General features: G+C 43.9%; 1 protein-coding gene across 3 annotated transcripts in view; it reads right to left on the minus strand.

Annotated features, from left to right (window-relative positions):
• Positions 1 to 21,026, minus strand: part of ppp2r3b (protein phosphatase 2, regulatory subunit B'', beta) — a 216,949-nt gene that overhangs the window by 21,941 nt on the left and 173,982 nt on the right. For all 3 annotated transcript variants that reach the window (XM_072477286.1, XM_072477287.1, XM_072477288.1), the window contains 7 exons: positions 18,234 to 18,320; positions 17,177 to 17,333; positions 14,294 to 14,342; positions 12,931 to 13,020; positions 10,796 to 10,971; positions 8,609 to 8,727; positions 1,932 to 2,041 (listed from right to left, as the gene is read on the minus strand). In XM_072477286.1, coding sequence (XP_072333387.1) covers positions 1,932 to 2,041; positions 8,609 to 8,727; positions 10,796 to 10,971; positions 12,931 to 13,020; positions 14,294 to 14,342; positions 17,177 to 17,333; positions 18,234 to 18,320 — 788 coding nt within the window. The remainder of the gene's footprint in view (positions 1 to 1,931; positions 2,042 to 8,608; positions 8,728 to 10,795; positions 10,972 to 12,930; positions 13,021 to 14,293; positions 14,343 to 17,176; positions 17,334 to 18,233; positions 18,321 to 21,026) is intronic.

Consider the following 21,026-nt stretch of genomic DNA (forward strand, 5'->3'; position numbering starts at 1 on the left):
CACATTTGATGGGTTGGGGGAGTTTATAGCAGGTGGCACCAGCATATGAAGGGGGCTTGTTCTGAGGAACAAGCACGAAGATCAGATGTGGGGAGGGTGCTAAGTGTCAGCCAGTGATATTGGGGGGGGGATTTGGGAATTTGAGGGGTAGCAGGTGGAACTGATGCCAGGAGAGAGTGCTGTTAACGTACCCTTGCAGCTCAGTAGATATTGTTGGTCTTCTTCCTGCACTGGATGGCCGCCCTCCTCCTCATGCAACCTAAACTGACAGCAGCTGACTCTCAGGCTGCATTACTGACCCTGCTGCTGGTCCTCTGACCCCCTCGAGGGAAACCGGGTGGCCCACCTCTCATCCACAGTGTTGAGAAGCCTGGCCGGATTGGCATCCCCAAAGCGAGGAGCAGGCCTGCGAACTGCCATCCTTACGTTGACTGGGAGTGAGTGGCGAGGGAGTATTAAAAGCAACTCCCCCCTGGTTAGTGGCGAGCTTCAAGTCGGGTGAATCAGACTGCAAGGGAGCCAGTAAGCAGAGAATCACTTGGGGTCTGAAGGGGGCGGCGGGGGCATTCTCAGGCAGGTGGAAGGGATTGCGTATGTGTGCAAGGATTAAATTCTCTGCAATTGATGTCAGCTCTGGATCCTTGTTCCATTGTCCCAGTAGCCTGACATGTGTGACAAAATATGATAATATTTAGTTATATTTTTAAAAATCAGTTCTAAAAGCTATACCTACTGGAGGAGGAAAAATGATCTACAGGTCAGTACTTTTACCCCAAGTCTAAAGAGGTACAAAGTTTGAAAATGAAACAGAAATACTCAGAAGTTCTGGCAGCAGTGAGGAGTAACAGTTAATGTTTCAGTTTTTTCGACTGACTGGATAGCAGCCACCTGAATTCAAAGTAAAAGATTAAAAAGAGAAAACTAAACCAGTAAACAAAAAAATGAAAAAAATGGAGGCAGAGTTTATGATCTAAAATTGCAAAACTTAATGTCGAATCCAATGCTATCCATCCATTCACACATCATCGAGACACATCTTGTGTTTCTTCTCCCCCCCGCCCCCGGCTCCTTTCATTTGCTAGAAATATATTACATTTCTGTCTTTACTCAGTTTTGATGAAAGGTCATCAATCTGAAACATCAGCTAGAGTTTTATGCTCTGCGCTGGGGGGCTAAATCGAATAGCCTCTTTAGGCTGGGGGCATCCTCCCCTCCAGCCGACACCCCGACAGCGAAACCGCCCGCTCCCTCCACAGCCCCAAAGGGTATCCCTTACCCTCACTGGGACCTTTGGTACTTACCAGAACTGCGGTCCTGGGATGCACTCTCAGGCATGGAACTGCAGCGTCTCTTACGGACACTGCCTGCATAGGCTGGAGAGCAGTCAGCCAACCTGATTGACCGACAGCTCTCCGTAAAGGGACTTCCGTCCAAATTCAGGTGGTTGATCTGGCTGCTGTCAATCAACATTGGAATGCCAAAATGGCGCCTGGTCTACTGGAGTCAGCACGAATGTGTTTCCAGTCGACTCTCCAGATGGTGGACACGGAGTATACACCATCCTGAAAATTCAGACTGTTTCTCTCTCCACAGATGCTGTCTTGACCTGCTAGATTTTGTTTTTATTTCAGATTTTCAACATCTGGAGTATTTTGTTGTTGCAAACCAAGGGAATATTTAAAAATGATTTTGCAGGACGCGGGTGTCGCTGGCTAGGCTAGCATTTGTTACCCACCCCTAATTGCCCTCAAGAGGGTGGTGGTGAGCCACTTTCTTGAACCACTGCAGTCCACGTGGCGTTAAGTACACCAAGAGTCCTGTTAGGAAGGGAGCTCCAAGGTCAGTCTTTCAATCTGAAAAAGGCTAGTTAATTTTCAAACACCCTTTGGGTAAAAGAAGACATTGACTTTTGTTAATCGGCAGTCTCTTACCCGTCATTCCAGTTTTCATTGGCTGCTTCTTCAGCCACCAAATTCTCATACTCTTGCAAAGCATACTTTTCCCAGTCAGTCATTTCTGGTCCATCATTCTCCACATCTTGCTGCACAGGAAAGATCAAAATTGTATGGGCGTTACAAATGTTGTATTTAACCAGGATTATGTACTGCTGCAATCCCACTTGATGTTCTAACTGACTGGAAGATCCCAGAATGGAACTCTGGCTCAAAGACCATGGGCTGAATTCTCTGCCGTCGGGATTCTCCGTTGCACCGGCAGCCCGGGGATTTCTGGACGGCGTGGGGCTGCCCCATTGGAACTACCTTGAGAAGAATCTAGGTGGTTCAAAGCCGATTCTTGGTTACGCAGAATAGTTGATCCTAAAAAGTAGGATGAACCTGACAATTAGCACAGAATAAAAGATGGGCAGATGGTGATGCAGTGGTATTATCACTGGATTGGTCATCCAGAGGCCCAGGATAATGCTCTGGGGACATGGATTCAAATTCCACCAGGGTAGCTGGTGAAATTTAAATTCAATTAATAAAATCTGGAGTTAAAAGCTAGTCACAACTTGGGAACTATCATGGTTCATTAATGTCTTTTAGGGAAAGCAATCTGACATCCTTATCCGGTCTGGCTTTCAGACCTACAGCAATAAAATGGTGACACACAAATCCCATGAAAGAAAAACAAAAATGCCTAGTTCATATATAGGGCGACACTTGGCACATTGGTTAGCACTGCTGCCTATGGCGCCAAGGACCTTGGTTTGAATCCCGGCCCTGGGTCACTGTCCGTCTGGAGTTTGCACATGCTCCTCGTGTCTGCGTGGGCTTCACCCCCCCCAACCCAAAGATGTGCAGGTTAGGTGGATTGGCCATGCTAAATTGCCCCTTAATTGAAAAAAATTATAATTGGGTACACTAAATTTAAAAGAGATTTTTTAAAAAAATGGGTAGTTCATATAAAAAAACCGCAGAAGACCCTTCACACATTACATGTATGGGGATAGAAAAGGAGCTATCCAGTCTAATCACACTTTCAAGCTCTAAGTCTGCTGCCCTGTAGGTTGCTGTAGTTCAAGTGCAGATCCAAGTATTTATTTTAAATGCGGTGAGGGTTTCTATCTCTACCACCCTTTCAGGCTGCAACTGCTTGGAGCAGGTCCTGACACTGATGTGACATTACGAGGCCAGTTTCCAGAAACGCCCGAGCACAAGGACTTGCTTTTGTTGACTAATCCTGTGCCTAAGACACAGTGTGCTACATAGGCATGCTGCGGAAACTCTGCAAAATCATTTGCTGTGTGTAAACCCAACAATTAATCAACTTCATGATCAGGAACCAACAGTTCCGTGTGCACCCTGGAGATCATATCAGCAGCCCACATATAACCAATGGGCTCCCACAGGGGTTAGTTTTCGCACTGACTCTCTTCAGCACATATACCAGTGATGTGCCTCCTACAAAGTCGTGGGTGGCACAGTGGTTAGCACTGCTGCCTCACAGCGCCAGAGACCAGGGTTCAATTCTGGTCTCGGGTAACTATTGGAGTTTGCACTTTCTCCCAGTGTCTGCGAGGGTTTCCTCCGGGTGCTCCGGTTTCCTCACACAATCCAAAGATGTGCAGGTTAGGTGGATTGGCTACGCTAAATTGCCCCTTAATATCCAAAAGGTTGTGTGGGGTTACTGGGTTGCGGGGATAGGTTGGAGGTGTGAGCTTAGTTAGTGTACTCTTACAGGTCGGTGCAGACTCAATGGACCGAGTGGCCGCCTTCTGCACTGTAAATTCTATGATTCAAAATCACAGCTCTTCACATATGCTGATGACTTGGCCCTGGCTTTCTAGGTGAAAGAAGTTGAGGATAGGATATTGAGAAAACACGCTGAAGATTTATTATTTCTGGAAGCCTACTTAAAAAATTGGAGACTTTCATAGCGGTTTCGGATCATGCCCCACATTGGGTGGACCTGGAATTAGGAGAGGACAGGGAGCAGAGAACACTCTGGCGATTAGATGTGGGACTGATGGCGGATGAGGGAGTGTGTACAAGAGTGCGGGGGTGTATTGAGAGATACCTGGAGGTCAATGACGACGGCGAGGTCCCTGTGGGAGTGGTCTGGGAAGCATTAAAAGCGGTGGTCAGAGGAGAGCTGATCTCTATTGGGGCCCACAAAAGGAAAACAGAGGCCAAGGAAAGGGAAAGATTACTGGGGGAGATTTTAAGGGTGGACAGGGAATTTGCAGAGACCCCGGAGGAGGAATTGTACAGGGAGAGGAGACGACTCCAGACCGAGTTTGACCTTCTGACCACCAGAAAGGCGGAGGTACTGTGGAGGAAGGCACAGGGGAGGAGGTATGAATATGGGGAAAAGGCTAGTCGCCTGTTGGCGCATCAATTGCGAAAGAGGGCAGCAGCGAGGGAGATAGGAGGAATTAGAGACGAAAGGGGAGACACGGTGCGAAGGGCAGGAAAGATAAATGAGGTGTTCAAGACCTTCTATGAGGAACTGTATAGGTCTCAACCCCCAGAGGGAAAGGAGGGGATGCGGCAGTTCCTGGACCAATTGAGGTTCCCGAAAGTGGAGGAGCAGGAGGTGGTAGGCCTGGGGGCACCGATTGAGGTGGACGAGGTTATTAAGGGACTGGGAAGCATGCAAGCAGGGAAGGCCCCGGGGCCAGACGGGTTCCCGGTGGTATATTACAGAAAATATGTGGACTTGTTGGCCCCGTTGATGGCGAGGACGTTCAATGAGGCCAGGGAAGGGGGGACTCTACCCCCGACGATGTCGGAGGCGACGATAACGCTAATTTTGAAGAGGGACAAAGATCCGTTGCAGTGCGGGTCCTATAGACCTATTTCACGATTGAACGTGGACTCAAATTGCTGGCAAAGGTACTGGCATCGAGGATAGAGGACTGTGTCCCGGGGGTGGTGCACGAAGACCAGACAGGGTTCGTAAAAGGGAGACAACTGAATGTTAACGTGCGACGACTATTAGGGGTGATAATGATGCCCCCAGTGGAGGGGGAGGCAGAGATAGTGGTGGCAATGGACGCAGAGAAGGCATTTGATAGGGTGGAGTGGGAGTATTTATGGGAAGTGTTAAGGAGGTTTGGGTTTGGGAACGGGTTTATTAGCTGGGTTAGACTTCTTTATGGGGCTCCGACGGCAAGCGTAGTTACAGGTCGACATAGATCGGAGTATTTCCGATTATATAGGGGAACAAGACAGGGATGCCCGCTGTCTCCATTGTTGTTCGCGTTGGCAATTTAACCTCTGGCCATGGCATTGAGAGACTCCAGGAAATGGAGAGGGGTGATTAGAGGGGGAGAAGAACACCGAGTCTCGTTATACGCAGATGACCTATTGTTATACGTGTCGGACCCAACGGGGGGGATGATAGAGGTTATGCGAATTTTGAGGGGGTTCGGGGAATTCTCGGGGTATAGGCTAAACATGGGGAATAGTGAATTATTTGTGATACATCCAGGGGACCAGAGTAGAGAGATAGAAGGCTTACCGCTCAGGAAAGTGGAAAGAAACTTCCGATACCTGGGGATTCAGATCGCTAGGAGCTGGGGAACCTTGCACAGACTTAATCTGACACGGCTGGTAGAACAAATGGAGGAGGACTTCAAGAGGTGGGACATGCAGCCTCTATCGCTGGTGGGCAGGGTGCAAGCAATTAAGATGATGGTCCTCCCGAGGTTCTTATTTGTATTTCAATGTCTCCCTATACTAATCACCAAGACCTTTTTTAATAAAATAGATAGGAGCATCACGAGCTTCGTGTGGGCAGGGAAAGTTCCGAGAGTAAGGAGGGGGTTCCTTCAGCGTAGTAGGGACAGAGGACTGGCACTACCGAACTTGGGTGATTACTATTGGGCCGCCAATGTGGCAATGATACGTAGATGGATGATGGAGGGTGAGGGAGCGGCGTGGAAAAGACTGGAGATAAAGTCCTGTAAAGGGACGAGTTTAGAGGCGCTGGTGACGGCGCCGCTACCGTTCTCACCTAAAAAGTTTACCACAAACCCGGTGGTGGCGGCAACACTGAATATCTGGGGACAGTGGAGGCGGCAGAGAGGGGTGCGGGGAGCCCTGGTGGGGTCCCCTATCAGGAACAACCATAGGTTCGCCCCAGGAAGAATGGATGGAGGATTTCAGAGCTGGTTCCAGTTGGGAATTAGGAGGGTGGGAGATTTATTTATAGATGGGACTTTTGCGAGCTTGGGAGCATTGGAGGAAAAGTATAAGTTGCCCCGGGGAAATTTCCTGCGATATATGCAGGTGAGGGCGTTTACTAGACAACAGGTGAGGGAATTTCCGTTGAACCCGACACAGGGGATACAGGACAGGGTGTTTTCAGGGGTGTGGGTCGGAGAGGGCAAGGTGTCAGAGATTTATAGAGAGATGAGGGAAGAGGGGGAGGAGTCGGTGGGCGAACTAAAAGGAAAGTGGGAAGAAGAATTAGGGAAGGAGATAGAGGAGGGTATGTGGGCTGATGCCCTAAGCAGGGTAAATTCCTCTTCCTCATGCGCCAGGCTTAGCCTGATTCAATTTAAGGTGCTACATAGAGCACACATAACGGGGGCAAGATTGAGCAGGTTCTTTGGAGTGGAGGACAAATGTGGGAGGTGTGGCGGGAGCCCGGCAAACCACGCACATATGTTTTGGGCATGCCCGGCACTGGAAGGGTATTGGAAGGGAGTGACGGGAGTGATTTCGCAGGTGGTGAAGGCCCGGGTCAAACCAGGCTGGGGGTTAGCTCTATTTGGAGTTGCGGAAGAGCCGGGAGTGCAGGAGGCGAAAGAGGCCGATGTCGTGGCCTTTGCATCCCTAGTTGCCCGGCACAGGATCCTACTCATGTGGAAGGAGGCGAAACCCCCCGGACTGGAGGCCTGGGTAAATGATATGGCGGGGTTCATTAAACTGGAGCAGATAAAGTTTGCCCTGAGAGGATCGGCTCAAGGGTTCACCAGGCGGTGGCAGCCATTTCTCGACTACCTAGGGGAACGTTAGAGGGAAGACAGATGACCAGCAGCAGCAACCCAGGGGGAGGGGGGGGGTTTAGTTTAGTTTAGGTCAATAGACAATGGGGTTTAGTTACCTGTGTATTGTTAAAAAATTCTGTTTTGTTATTGTTTCGTTTGCTTTAAGAGGGAAAAATTGTTGTTTGGAAAAATTTTGCAATAAAATATATTTTTAAAAAAAGAGAAAGGAAATACATAATCATATGGGAAAGTCGATATGTGCGGGAGGAACCCATTGTAAGTTCTGTATTATGTTGAATTGATATGTTTATGTCTTGCTATGCGACTTTTCTTTTCTTGTTTTGTTATGGGGGCGGGCGGGTTTGAATGGTTGAAAATCTTTGTTGAAAAATACAGAATAAACATAATTTAAAAAAAATAAATTGGAGACTTTGACCAAACATGCAAAGATTCTCGTTTCAGCCTACTACTGAAGCTAGGCATAGGTTTCTGTCCACCTCTGTGGCAACCCACTCACCTATGATCAAACACCAAAACACCTTGGCATTACTCTTGATATTAATTTGACCTACTGGCAACACCTTCAGAATGCCAATGCCAAGGACAAGACAGGAGGAAATATCATACGGAAATGGGTGGATACCGTCCTTGGGCAGAAAAGCCAACACACTATGCACTGTTTCACTCACCCTGATCTACACTGCTGCTCAACTTGGCTCAGGAGCTGCCACACAAATATGATAGCCAGCTCCAGGAAGTCACGAGGATCATCTCTGGGATATTTGAGTTACTTCCTGTGCTAGTGCACTGAACCACCACTCGGAATAGATCTTCAAGGAACACCATCTGCTGACAGCTAATGAAGCATTGCCATTGACACATCACGTCAAAAGAAAAATCCACGTACACATCGGAATTTCCGTAGTCCCTACTTGAACACACTGAACACCCTATAAGCCGATGACAGCGTCATGTCCCAATGGCGTACCTCCTGATTGACTGCAAACATCACCAATTGCAACCTGGTGACTGACCAGGGTAGTGCAGTCCCAGGTTTCATCCATCGATGGAAAATCTGGACAACACTTAACTCGTAGAGAATTATTGCTTCACAACGGAAACACGAGGAACAGCTCAGATTGCAACAGTGGTCATCAAAATCAGACCATTTATGATATACTGAACTTTTGGCTTTAAGAGGTGGCATCACAACCATTCATACTGTGTCAGCTGAAGCTTTTGAATGGATTGTTCACCTCAACATTGAACTATAAACCAGCTAAATGAATTTTTAAAAAAGCATTGTAGTTCCGGATAGTGTCCATTAAAACTAATAGTGCAAAGTAAAAACAACACCAAAAGTAACCACAACACCAATCAGATGCTGGTGTTGCGTAGTGGCAACCTGGGGCTGGTTTAAGAGTGCTAAGCACTGCCAGTTTCATCCCTCTACATGGTATTTCTGCATGATTACCAAACAGGAGCTACTGTCAGATGGTGAGATCCTGTGGTGCTCAATGTTGACAGGTCACAGTACAGGAAACATAATAGTGTCAATCGTGTATCTTGTTACGCCAAGTGTAGACTCTGTCCTTAAGGATATGGTTGGAGGACTTGAGGTAGGCAGTTTAGAGGAAGAAGATAGGGTTTCATAAATGCAACAATTACCCTTGGAATTGAAAATGGATCCTTCTGCTCGTGTTCCAGATATTTGCCGATGTTAAAAAGGGTGTCAAAAAATACATTTGCCATCTTGCACTTCTTTAGGTCATGGAGCGTGATTTTTCCTGGTTAAAAGAAAATTGCCAGTTAATTTCACAGAACTGATTAAACCATTTTAACAGTTCAAGTTTTAAAAAAAAAAATTTGGTGTACCCAATTCATTTTTTCTTTTAAACAGTTCAAGTTAAACACATTTTTAAAATGTATGCGCTCTAGAAGGTTTGCTGTTTATCCAGTGACTGGCTCCCATTAGCTGTTACTGAATCTCAACAGGGAGAGAGTAGGCATCTGCAGTCAACATTGTTACATCAATGCTAAATAGTGACCTCAATTGGAAAGTGCCTACACAAGCATCAAGAGAGGACAGGATCAGGTATAGCTGCAATACTCCTTGAATAAGTAAGAGGGGTGGAAAAAAAAAACCAAAGAAAAAAGTATGAAGTACAGATTTATTTCAGGATCACCTATAAAGTTTTAAGTTAAAACAAATGTGACCCTCAAGGCAGCTAGTAGGTTCAGACAAATGACTGAACTGCCTTGCTAGATGAACTGGTTTTACTAGTTAGCAGCTTTTACATTGATGCTATAACAAAGCTAATTCTATATCATATTGCTGTGATGAAAATCTATTCAAACTTCAGTAACATTACATCTAAAATAACTATCCATTCACACACGCATCCTGCAAGTTACAGTATAGTAGCTAATCAAGTGCAGGAAACTGCTGAATTTTCAAACAGCGCCCTTATTACAGCTGGATGAGATCTCCTGAAATGGCATCAGAATGGTGGAAGCTCTACTCTTCACCCAACCTAAAAAACCCGAGCTTTAAGCACTCTATACATTCACAATGGCGGAAAGGGCAGCACGGTAGCATTGTGGATAGCACAATTGCTTCACAGCTCCATGGTCCCAGGTTCGATTCCGGCTTGGGTCACTGTCTGTGCGGAGTCTGCACGTCCTTCCCGCGTGTGCGTGGGTTTCCTCCGGGTGCTCCGGTTTCCTCCCACAGTCCAAAGATGTGCAGGTTAGGTGGATTGGCCATGATAAATTGCCCTTAGTATCCAAAATTGCCCTTAGTGTTGGGTGGGGTTACTGGGTTATGGGGATAGGGTGGAGGTGTGGACCTTGGGTAGGGTGCTCTTTCCAAGAGCCGATGCAGACTCGATGGGCCGAATGGCCTCCTTCTGCACTGTAAATTCTATGAAATCTATAAATTGATGAGCGAGTGAACAGAGAAATTTGATCCTCCTTCAATCCAGCAGTTTTGATACAATGTAACCAAATGCATACTACATATAGGTAACGTTAAAAGTTTATTCATAATTTACTTTGCAAACCGAAGAAACCAAATTATTTGCATCAAATCCGCAAACAGGACTGGATATTTTTCTGTGAAGTTCAGCTACTGTCAAATGTGAGAATTAAGGGGTGATGGCGGTGCAGTGGTAGTGTGGTTCAACTAGTACTCAGCTAATGCTCTGGGCACATGGGTTCAAATCCCACCACAACAGCCAGCGGTTTAAATTCAGCACGTGGGCAGCACGGTGGCACAGTGGTTAGCACAGTTGCTTCACAGCTCCAGGGTCCCAGGTTCGATTCCCGGCTTGGGTCACGGTCTGTGTGAAGTCTGAACGTTCTCCCCGTGTCTGCGTGGGTTTTTTCCTCCGGGTGCTCCGGTTTCCTCCCACAGTCCAAAGATGTGCAGGTTAGGTGGATTGGCCATGATAAATTGCCTTTAGTGTCCAAAGGTGAGGTTACTGGGTTACAGGGATAGGGTGGAGGCGTGGGCTTAGGTTGGATGCTCTTTCCAAGGGCCGATGCAGACTCAATGGGCCGAATGGCCTCCTTCTGCACTGTAAATTCTATGATTCTATGAATAAAAAAAGCTGGCATCAATAAAGGTGTCATGTAAAAATCCTTCTGGTTCACCAATATCCTCGAGGGAAAAATTTATTGCCTTTTTCTGGTCTGGTTTACATGTGACTTCAGGCCCACTGCAATGTGATTTACTCTCAACTGTCCTCCGAAAGGGCCTAGTAATTCACTCAGTGCAGGGCAGTTAGGGGTGGACAATATCAGTACCTTTGTTAACAAATATTCACATCGCATGAATGAATAGAAGAAAAATACCTTCGCATTCTGGCTTAACAAGATCAAACAATTGACAAAGGCAGTCTTCAAAAGGCAGTGGCTCAATAGACATGCACTCCAGTTTTTTGCACTGGTCCTCGTAGAAATAGTTCAGTTCGTACATAGACAGCACACCATCTCCATCAAGGTCCATACAGCGGAACCAGTACTCAATACTGTTAGGGGGGAAAATAATAGACAAGGTCCATAAGAGACCAAAATATAAAAGTAAATGGCAGCATGCATAACAGGTACAAGGTGAAATCAATTTTGATCTCTTCTCAGAATGGCATTTCTAATGTTGTAAGATAGAAATATTAAAATAGAAGCAACTGGTGGTATATTTTAATTTAAAATTACAGGAAACATTGCTACAGATTGTGTCCTAGGCTAACACAAGTGCATCAATGCTGACTGCTTTTAATTAAACAGAAAATACTGGACAATATTAGCAGGTCCGACAGCATCTGTGGAGACAGAAAGGGCTAACGTTTAGAGTCTGGTTGATTCTGTAAAAGCTGTTAGACCTGCTGTGATTGTCTAGTATTCTCTGTTTATGTTTCAGATTCCAGCATCCGCAGTAATTGCCTTTTATCTTCATGCTTTTAATTTAATGCTGGTCCTCATTGATTATATAATAATAATAATAATCATTAGCACGCGCACACACACACCTAAATCTGACCCCACTGCCAGTTCTCTCCAGATTTGACAAAGAGTCATCCAGACTTGAAACATTAGCTCCCTTCTCTTTCCACAGGTGCTGTCAGACCTGCTGAGATTGTCCGGTATTTTCTGTTTTTGTACTACTCAACTGTCACTCACTCACAAATTAAAAGTCCAGTATTACTATTGGGAACACAAACTGACCAAGTTCTGATATTCTGGAGGAAATGATCAGCTGCTACAATTAAACACACTCTCTTTAGCACAGGGCTAAATAGCTAGCTTTTAAAGCAGGCCAAGGCAGGCCAGCAGCACGGTTCAATTCCCGTACCCAGCCTCCCCGAACAGGCACCGGAATGTGGTGACTAGGGGTTTTTCACAGTAACTTCATTTGAAGCCTACTTGTGACAATAGCGATTTTCGTTTCATTTCATAACAGCTGGAAAAGAACTTCCAATGCAAGGGGTTGGAGGCTGGAGAGGGCGGGAGATTGGATAGACTGGGTGCAAAACTGGGAGAGAAATTAGGTAAAACTGTCCGGGTCCTTTAGATGCACTGTTGCCCTTCCTTCCATTCAAAGATGTGTTTCAGAAATCTGCCCTGTTGCTAACCGGCATGGCATTGTTTAATTCAGTGTAACCGGCAGTGGTGCAGTTGCCTCAAAGGGGGGAAAAAAGAAGATTTGGAAAGAAAGAATATAAATGACACAGCCTCTCAATTACCCAACAGCTGAGCAGTGCATTCATTTCAACAGAAACTCATTTTCCTCCAGTCTTCATTATCTTCCAAGTAAGTCCTCTCCATTCTTGCTAATAATAGAGAGCTTTAGATTCTCATTTGTTTGTTCCTTTCTTGTAAAATCTGCAAACAGTTTGTAATAACTGTGGGACTATAAATCCAGATCCTGCTGCTCTAACCCATGTAAATAAGATCAACATCTTTTTAATGGGGTTGGGGAATGGATCTGTTTTGCTTAATGTATAAATATTTAAACTGGGATAATTCATAAGCTTGGCAAAGACCAGATATAAAGTATAAATTAAAGAGGGCTAGTGCAAGTGTTGAAATGTCTAAAAAGATCAAGCGGCATGGTAGCACAGTTGGTAGCACTATTGCTTCACAGCGCTAAGGTCCCAGGTTCGATTCCGGGCTTTGGTCACTGTCTGCGGAATCTGCACGTTCTCCCAGTGTCTGCATGGGTTTCCTCCGGGTGCTCCAGTTCCCTCCCACAAGTCCCGAAAGACGTGCTTGTTAGGTAATTTGGACATTCTGAAATCTTCCTCCATGTACCCGAACAGGCACCGGTGGGGACTAGGGGATTTTCATAGTAACTTCATTGCAGTGTTAATGTAAGCCTACTTGTGACAATAATAAAGATTATAATATTTCTATTCTGCTTCAGTAAAAATTCTGTAACAGAAAATGCAATCATCTGCAACCTCTGGTGGTGACACATGCAAATTCCTCACCTGGTTGATGTCTTTTTGTCTTCTTCTGAAAGCAAAAACCACACAAAGTCTGCATAGCCAATCTTTCTTTCATTTGGAGTTTTTCTATGCCTGTAAATTAATAAGGAGTTTTAAAGTTAGTTTTGGGCTCATTTGATTTACCACGTTTAGGAATAATCTTCTAGTTCAGATCACTTGCAGGATCAAATTCGTGTAAAATAAAATAATTTCACATAGGGCCATAATTTGCTGCAGCCTTCCGATGCATCTGCTGTTAATAGGAAATTCTCTTGCTTTTTAAAATGTTTGTATGGTAAGCTCTTAAAATGCAAGTTTGTAACGTAGCAGGAAGGGAAACCTGGGTGAACAGGACAAGTAATCATATAATCGTAAACAACCAGATTGAAGAATTGTGAAGTTGTTTGCATAAGGATAGAGAAGTGTAAGTTAGAATGCATGAATTCAATTCCAAATAAGATGAAGAAAGGGAAATTAAGAAGGAAAGGAATACTTCATTGAGAGAAAGAGACAAAGGAAAAGCAATTTTATGCATTCTTAAAATCTCCAACAACTACTAAAAGCTGAAGGAATAAGGTTTCACATTTGTAATGGTTAATTTTCAGTGCAACAGCAGTCGACTGGCAGTAAATACTTCTTCACACATTGAAGGGTACAAAGGATGACAATTTAAAAGAACACTTTGTTGCCTCAACTACAAAAAGATGAGCATAAACACTGGAAATACTTTAATGCCTCCAACAGAGCATTCTAGAAACACTTGATCACATTCAAAAATTAAAAGTAATTGGGGCTGTTGGCAGAAAAGTAGGAAGTGAAGACAACTGAGGGAAAGGCCCCGTAATGCCATTACAAAAGCAAATTACTGCGAATGTTGGAAATCTGAAATGCTCAGCTGGGCGGGTAACAACTGTGGAGAGAAACAGAGTTGATGTTTCAGGTCAAGATGACCTTTCATTTGCCATGTTTCCTCACTGAAGAAACAGTTGCAATTGCTTTTTTCCTCCCAAACATTCACACACGCATTGTAAGCTGTGCGCCACCTCTACCCCTTCTCCCATCCCCAATCTTGCAGTTGGCACGAGTGCCAGCGCACAGGTGGATGAAGTAATCCTGCTGAACTTGGTCTTAAATCCACCCTCCCAATGCCAGCAAGATGCATGATACTGAATGGCAACGCACGCTAAAGGGGTTAAATGGCCTGCCTCAGCTCCTTTGTCTTATGTTCCTAACTGCCTAAACTATAAAATAAATCTGATCATCAAAGCTGTTCTACCACTATAAAGTAAAAATTGAAAGAAACTAGATCAATTCAAATTGTTGTATTGTTCTTTAGACTTGCATCTAAAAACAGTTGTAAATTTACCTTGTGACTGCTCCAGAGAAGATTCTTTCTATCATTCTACCTGATATTGCTGAAAGTAAAAGCAGAAGCATAATTCATGTAGCACACCCTGCAAAACTGAGAAATGTCATAACATTCGAGAATGTTCCAAATCGATGGATGCTGAGGGACGTGCATTAATAAGGATATGCGTTACCCAGTTTAGAGACATTATAGCTTAATGTCACTTCAATGGCCACTTAATTTATAGCCATTGCAAACCAAATATATTTAGTATGAATTTATTGGCTGTATCGATTTAAAATAATTGCAACCCCCAATGGAGGTTCAACTACAGTGAGAAATTTGATTTGAAAACATTGTCCAGGGTTACCATTAAATTGTCAAGGTTGGTCAAATCTGCTTAAAATAAGTTAATCTTAAATTAAGATGTCCATGGGCAATTATTCAAGAATGGAATGGCCTCCCTCACTTTCCTTTTTCATCCGCAAAAAGAATTCACAATCAATTCACAGAAAAGAGATTAAGTCCACAATAAAATTGGCCTCCACATTACAATTCAATGATAGCCATTAATCTTTTTGTCCTTTCATGGGTTGTGCACGTCGCTGAGTTGAGCATTTGTTGAGCATTTGTTGTTCACCTCTAATTGCCCTTGGACTGACTGGCTTGGAAGGCCATTTCTATTTCAGAGGGCAGCTAAGAGCCAACCACGTTGTTGTGCGCCTGGAGTCACTAGCAGGTCAGGTCAAGTAAGGATGGCAGATTTCCTTCACTAAAAGTGAATCAGATGGCTTTTTAAACAACATGGACACCATTATGGACATTAGCTTTATAATTCCAGATTTATTAACCAAATTTAAATTCCACCAGTTGCCGTGGTAGGATCTGAACCCATGTTCCCAATGGATTACAGTCCAGTGACATTACCACTACGCCATCCCCCCCCTGCAGCTGGCAGAGAATTTACCCCTCAGCATCCCATCATTAATATTAAGAAATCCCAGGCCACATGTCTGTTTTGCGATGCTTTCCCAAATGATTTTCAGCACAGCTTTGTCAAGGGGAGGTCATGTCTGACAAATCTGTTAGAGTTCCTTGATGAGATAACAAGGAAGTTAGACAAAGGAGAACCAGAAGGCCTTTGACAAGGTGCTGCATAAAAGACTGTTAAATAAGGCAAGAGCCCTTGGTGCAAACGATAAGAGCCTGACATGGAAATAGCAAATTACTGTGGATGCTGGAATCTGGATGGATAGAGGATTGGCTGACTGGCAGAAGGCAGAGAGTGGGGATAAAGGGGGCTTTTTCAGGATGGCAGCCGGTGACTATTGGTGTGCCTCAGAGGTCTGTGCTGGGACCACAACTTTTCACAATATACAGTAATGATCTGGAAGAAGGAACTGAAGGCACCGTTGCTAAGTTTTCAGATGATACAAAGATCTTTGTAGAGGGACAGATAGTATCGAGAAGCAGGGAGGCTGCAGAAGGACTTGGACAGGCTTGGAGAGTGGGCAAAGAAGTGGCAGATGAAATACAATGTGGAAAAGTGTGAGATTATGCACTTTGGAAAGAGGAATGGAGGCATATACTATTTTCTAAATGGGGAGATGCTTAGGAAATCAGAAGCACAAAGGGACTTGGGAGTCATTGTTCAAGATTCTCTTACGGTGCAGGTTCAGTCGGCAATTAGGAAAGCAAATGCAATGTTAGGATTCATGCGGCGAGGGCTAGAATACAAGAGCAGGGATGTACCTCTGAGGCTGTATAAGGCTTTGGTCAGACCCCATTTGGAGTATTGAGAGTTTTGGGCCCCGTATCTAAGGAAGGATGTGCTGGCCTTGGAAAGGGTCCAGAGGAGATTCACAAGAATGATCCCCAGAATGAAGAGCTTGCCGTATGGAGAATGGCTGAGGACTCTGGGTCTGCACTGGTTGGGAGTTTAGAAGGTTGAGGGGGATCTTATTGAAACTTACAGGGTACTGGGAGGCCTGGATAATGGACGTGGAGAGGATGTTTCCACTTTTCGGAAAAACTAGAACCAGAGGACACAATTTCAGACTAAAGGGACGATCCTTCAAAACAGAGATGAGGAGGAATTTCTTCAGCCAGAGGGTGGTGAATCTGTGGAACTCTTTTCCGCAAAAGGCTGTCTGGGTTCTTGATTAATAAGGGGATCAGGGGTTATGGAGAGAAGGCAGGAGAATGGGGATGAGAAAAATATCAGCCATGATTGAATGGTGGAGCAGACTCGATGGGTCGAGTGGCCTAATTCTGCTCCTATGTCTTATGGCCTTATGATATTTTAGAAAATTAAGTGAACGCGAGATAAAAGCTCCCAAGGTTTCCAGGAAATGACCAGTGTACATGCTAGGGAACTTTAATTCAACTTGGGTTTGTTGATTCTCAATAGTTGAAATGCAAGATTCATAACACAGTTTGTGACAATTATTCATTTAGCCTCAGAAGTGACGAATGAGATAATCTGTAAAATTCTCCTAATCTGTTTTCAACTAAAATAATGAACAGGATGCTCAATGAATGATTTTGGACTGATGAGAGAGCGAAAGAAAAATGTTTCCACTGTGATAAATAGAATTAATACAATTTCTCCTGCTCATATTACATAAAAGCGTACCTTTAATTATTTTTTTCCAAAAGTAATTATTGATGGGCTGTGATTTAATTACATTCTCTGCTTGCCTTTATAAAATGAGCAAGATAAAAAATAGGCAGTACAATACAGGTTTCTGTTTTGTGAATAGGTTTATGTTCTAGCAAGTAAAGGACTTTAAATAGCTTTTTTCCAGATAGCTGTTCACCATTTATTTATGCACGGCCTGTCATTTGAAACATCAAGCAGCTGACTCTTAATAACCTGCTACTTCATGTTGCATGTCATACCATCATCATTGTGTCTTGCCAGGTCCTTCTGATCAATGTAGAGGTCATGGTCAGTGTCGAGTTCCCAGAATTTACAATAGATCACATAAAAGTGCTCATAGGAGAAAAATTCTGTGAGCTGATTAATGTCCTCCTCTTCTTCCAATAATGCTAGGTTCTATGAATTAAAAAACATACCCGTACTTTAGAATTCATAAAATTATTCATAAAGTAATTACTCCAACACTGCAGATGGTTAACTGTCAGCGGAGGATAATTTAAATTAATAGAATTTAAACTTGGCAACATTCCCTTCATTTGTGCTTTAAAATGTTTTTTTTTAGAAATTTAGAGCAACCAATTATTTTCTTGTTCCAATTAAGGGGGCAATTTAGCGTGGCCAATCGACCTACCCTACACATCTTTGGGTTGTGGGGTGAGACTTATGCAGACACGGTGAGAATATGCAAACTCCACACGGATGGTGACCTGGGGCCGGGATCGATCCTGGGCCCTCGGTGCCGTGAGGCAGCAGTGCTAACCACTGTGCCTATGTGCTGCCCACCATTTGTACTCTGTTGATGCATGACTTTTTTGCAAGCCAATAGCCAAAACTGTAAACTATTAACCTTGGTTGAGCATTTACAATTTTAGTGCAAATCTAATTTTAAAATTTAGAAATAGTTTGACTGATCATGTTGATTTCATTCAGTCAATAATGTGGATTCAAACGTTTCTCTAATTATGGTTATTGAAATTTACTGCAGCTCCAATCTCCAATTAATGCAATTCAGGTGGTGCTGAATATACAGTTGCTCTTAAATCATCATATGCTCACAACATATTGTACTTGTGCAAACTGTGAAAGACAGGGCAATTTGTTGGTCATACAGGGAAATCCGACAAGTCCTATCTCAAGAAAGCTTCTAATAAAATAAACAAATGAAATTGCCAGCAATGATTAATGCAGTTAGATGTTTAAACCAGAGTGCTCCGAGAAAACAAGTCCCGGAAATTCAAGTACTAAGTGACAATAATGGAAAAGATAGATATCCAAAAGGATTGCAGGAGGCCATACCTGTAAAAGGTTGCTTTTCCTAACTTCTGCACATGTTATACGTCCTGTCCATGATCTGTTTACTGTGTAAAATATCCTCTGTATGACCTGAATAATAAAATGCCAAAATGAAAACAAAAAAACTAGCCTAATCTGCAGATAATATCAAACTAAGGGAGGTAGTCGAGAGATCAGAGAATAAGTCAAAAGTTTCAGAGTGATGATCTTTGATCAGAACTAGATGTTCAGAAAACAACAAATTTTAAGCATGTACATACAGGTTAAAAGGAGGGTTAAAAGGAGGAGAAACAGGAGTAAAGAACATAAGGGAAGATCTGTGACAGCACAGGAGTGATAATATTAAAAAAAGGATCCTGGTGAATGGCAATGAGACAAGAAAGAAAAATATGCATCCAGAGGAGATGTAAATGATTATGGCAGAGCAGAAACAAAACATGGTAAAATCTGGCAAAAGGCCAAAGGGAATATAGTGAAGAAAAATTTGCAGGTACCAGGGTCACAGGCTACCCCGACAATGGTGTATCAATAGGGGATCCACCCCAACAATGCACTTTCCACTCATTTATTGTCCATCCACTTGAGAAAATGGTGCTAAGTTGCCTTCTTGAAATGTTGCAGTCTATGTTGTTTGGGAGGGAGTTCCAGGATTGACCCAGTGACTGCGAATATATTTCCATGTAGGATGATAGGAGATTTGGACAACAGTTTGCAGGAGGCGGGGCTTCCGTGCACCTGTTGCCCTCATTCTTATCTTATTGGTGGAAGAAGTCGCACATTTGAAAGGTGCTGTCACAGGAGCCTTGGGAGTTGCTACACCACCTAGGGAAATTATGGATGGACAATAAATGCCAGAGATGCTCACATCCCAAGCACAGAAGTCCCGTCCCCCCCCCCCCCCCCCCCGCTAGAAGAGTACATTATGTGCTCTTGCTACCTGCAAGTGTTTCTTGGAGCAGTATTGGTTCATTCGTTGAGGGAAGGCAGTAGGTGTTAATCAGCAGGTTTCCTAGCCTGTATTTGACCTGATACATTTGAGATTTTCAGGAATCCAGAGTAAATGTTGAGGATTCCCAGGGCTACTCCCCGACTACCACTGTGCTGCCACCTCCAGCACTACGCTGGCAGATGGACAATAGACATATTCAGGGATGGCAATAAAGGAGTCTGGAACATTAGATGTAAGGAATGATTCTGATTGTATTAACAAGTCAGGCTACTGCTTGATTAAATTGTGGAACAGCTCTCGCAATTTTGGCAAAATTAGTTGACAATGGTAGTGAGGAGGACTTTGCAGGGCTGACTAGGCTGGCTGCCTCATTGTCGTGTCCAGTGCAGAGGTTGATACTTGGCTATCCAACCAATTTATTCTTATTCAACATTTTATTGTGGTTTGATGCAACGGAGTAGTTTACTAAGCCATTGGGCATTTAAGAATCAACCATTTTGCTGTGAATGTGGAGTCATGCAAGGACAACAGATATCCTTCTCTAACAAATCTTAAGTGAATCAGATGAAATTTTATGGACATCATAGTTTTATCTTAGAGGAAATAAATGGCAATTCAGAGAGCAAGGTTAAGATGTCTACACTACTAACAACCAGAGCTTGTAGCTGAATGCAAACTCAAACCAAATGTTTTTAAATCGAGAAATAATGCAGAGGGATCATCAATTTTAAATCATCTAGAGTATGGAAAGGTTAGAGATTTCTTTACATCGAGGATATGCAGATAGTGGATGCATTTGTTGCAAGTCTTCCACAATGCCCTAGATTCTAGAAAGGTCTCGGCCAATTGGAAAACTTGAAAATATAACACCTCTGTTCAAGAAAGGAGGGAGTGAGAAACCAAACTATAGGCCAATTAGACAAACCTCTCACTGGGACAATGCTAAACTCCATTATTAAAGGAAATAGTAGCATGACATTTAGAAATTCATAATACAATTAGGAAAAGTCAACATGGTTTCGTGAAAGAGAAATAGTGTATGACAAATTCTTTGAGGATGAAATAAGCGGCATGGATAGCGGGGTACCAGTAGATGTGGTGCATTTGGATTTCTAAAAGGCACTTGATAAGCTGCCACATAAATGGTTACTGCACAAGTTACAGCTCATGGATTGGGATGATATATTAGCATGGTTAGGTATGGGCTATCCTAACAGGAAGCAGTGTTGCAATAAATCAATCGTTTTTGGGTTGGCAAACTGTAGCAAGTAGAATGCCACCGCGATTAGTGATGCAGTCTCAACTATTTGCGATCCATGCTAATCACTTCGATGAAGGGACCAATTGAATTCTATTTAAATTTGCTCATGATACACAGATACAAGTTGTGAGGAGGACACAACGGGTGGAATTTTCTGAGAAAATGACAAAAGTGTCAGGATCTGACTGAAAACCGGAATTTTTCTCCACAGAAACAGCCAGATTTTCTATCCCGGTCTTCTGACACTAGGTCAGAGAAAGAAACATGGGTGGGTGTGTTTACTGCCGTCACGGGGCCTCAGAGCCAGCAACCCAGGCTACACAGAGATTACGGCGCCATGTTCAACAAGAACATCAAACTCCCCCCACGCCCTCTCCCACAAGCTTCAGGGCAACCCCCAGACCCACCTTCACAGAAGCGGGGGGGGGGCACACCCTCCCTTTACCCTCCCCACCCCATGCGCACAACCCACTCCCCTTCCCCAATGGAGAAGGGGCTGCCCCTCAGTATATTGGAGGAAAATGTGAGGTTGTGCACAATGGCAGGAAGAACGGCAAAGCAGATCATTGAATAAATGGAGAGGGAT

Source organism: Scyliorhinus torazame, chromosome 15 (genome assembly GCF_047496885.1).
Source record: "Scyliorhinus torazame isolate Kashiwa2021f chromosome 15, sScyTor2.1, whole genome shotgun sequence".
Classification (NCBI taxonomy): domain Eukaryota; kingdom Metazoa; phylum Chordata; class Chondrichthyes; order Carcharhiniformes; family Scyliorhinidae; genus Scyliorhinus; species Scyliorhinus torazame.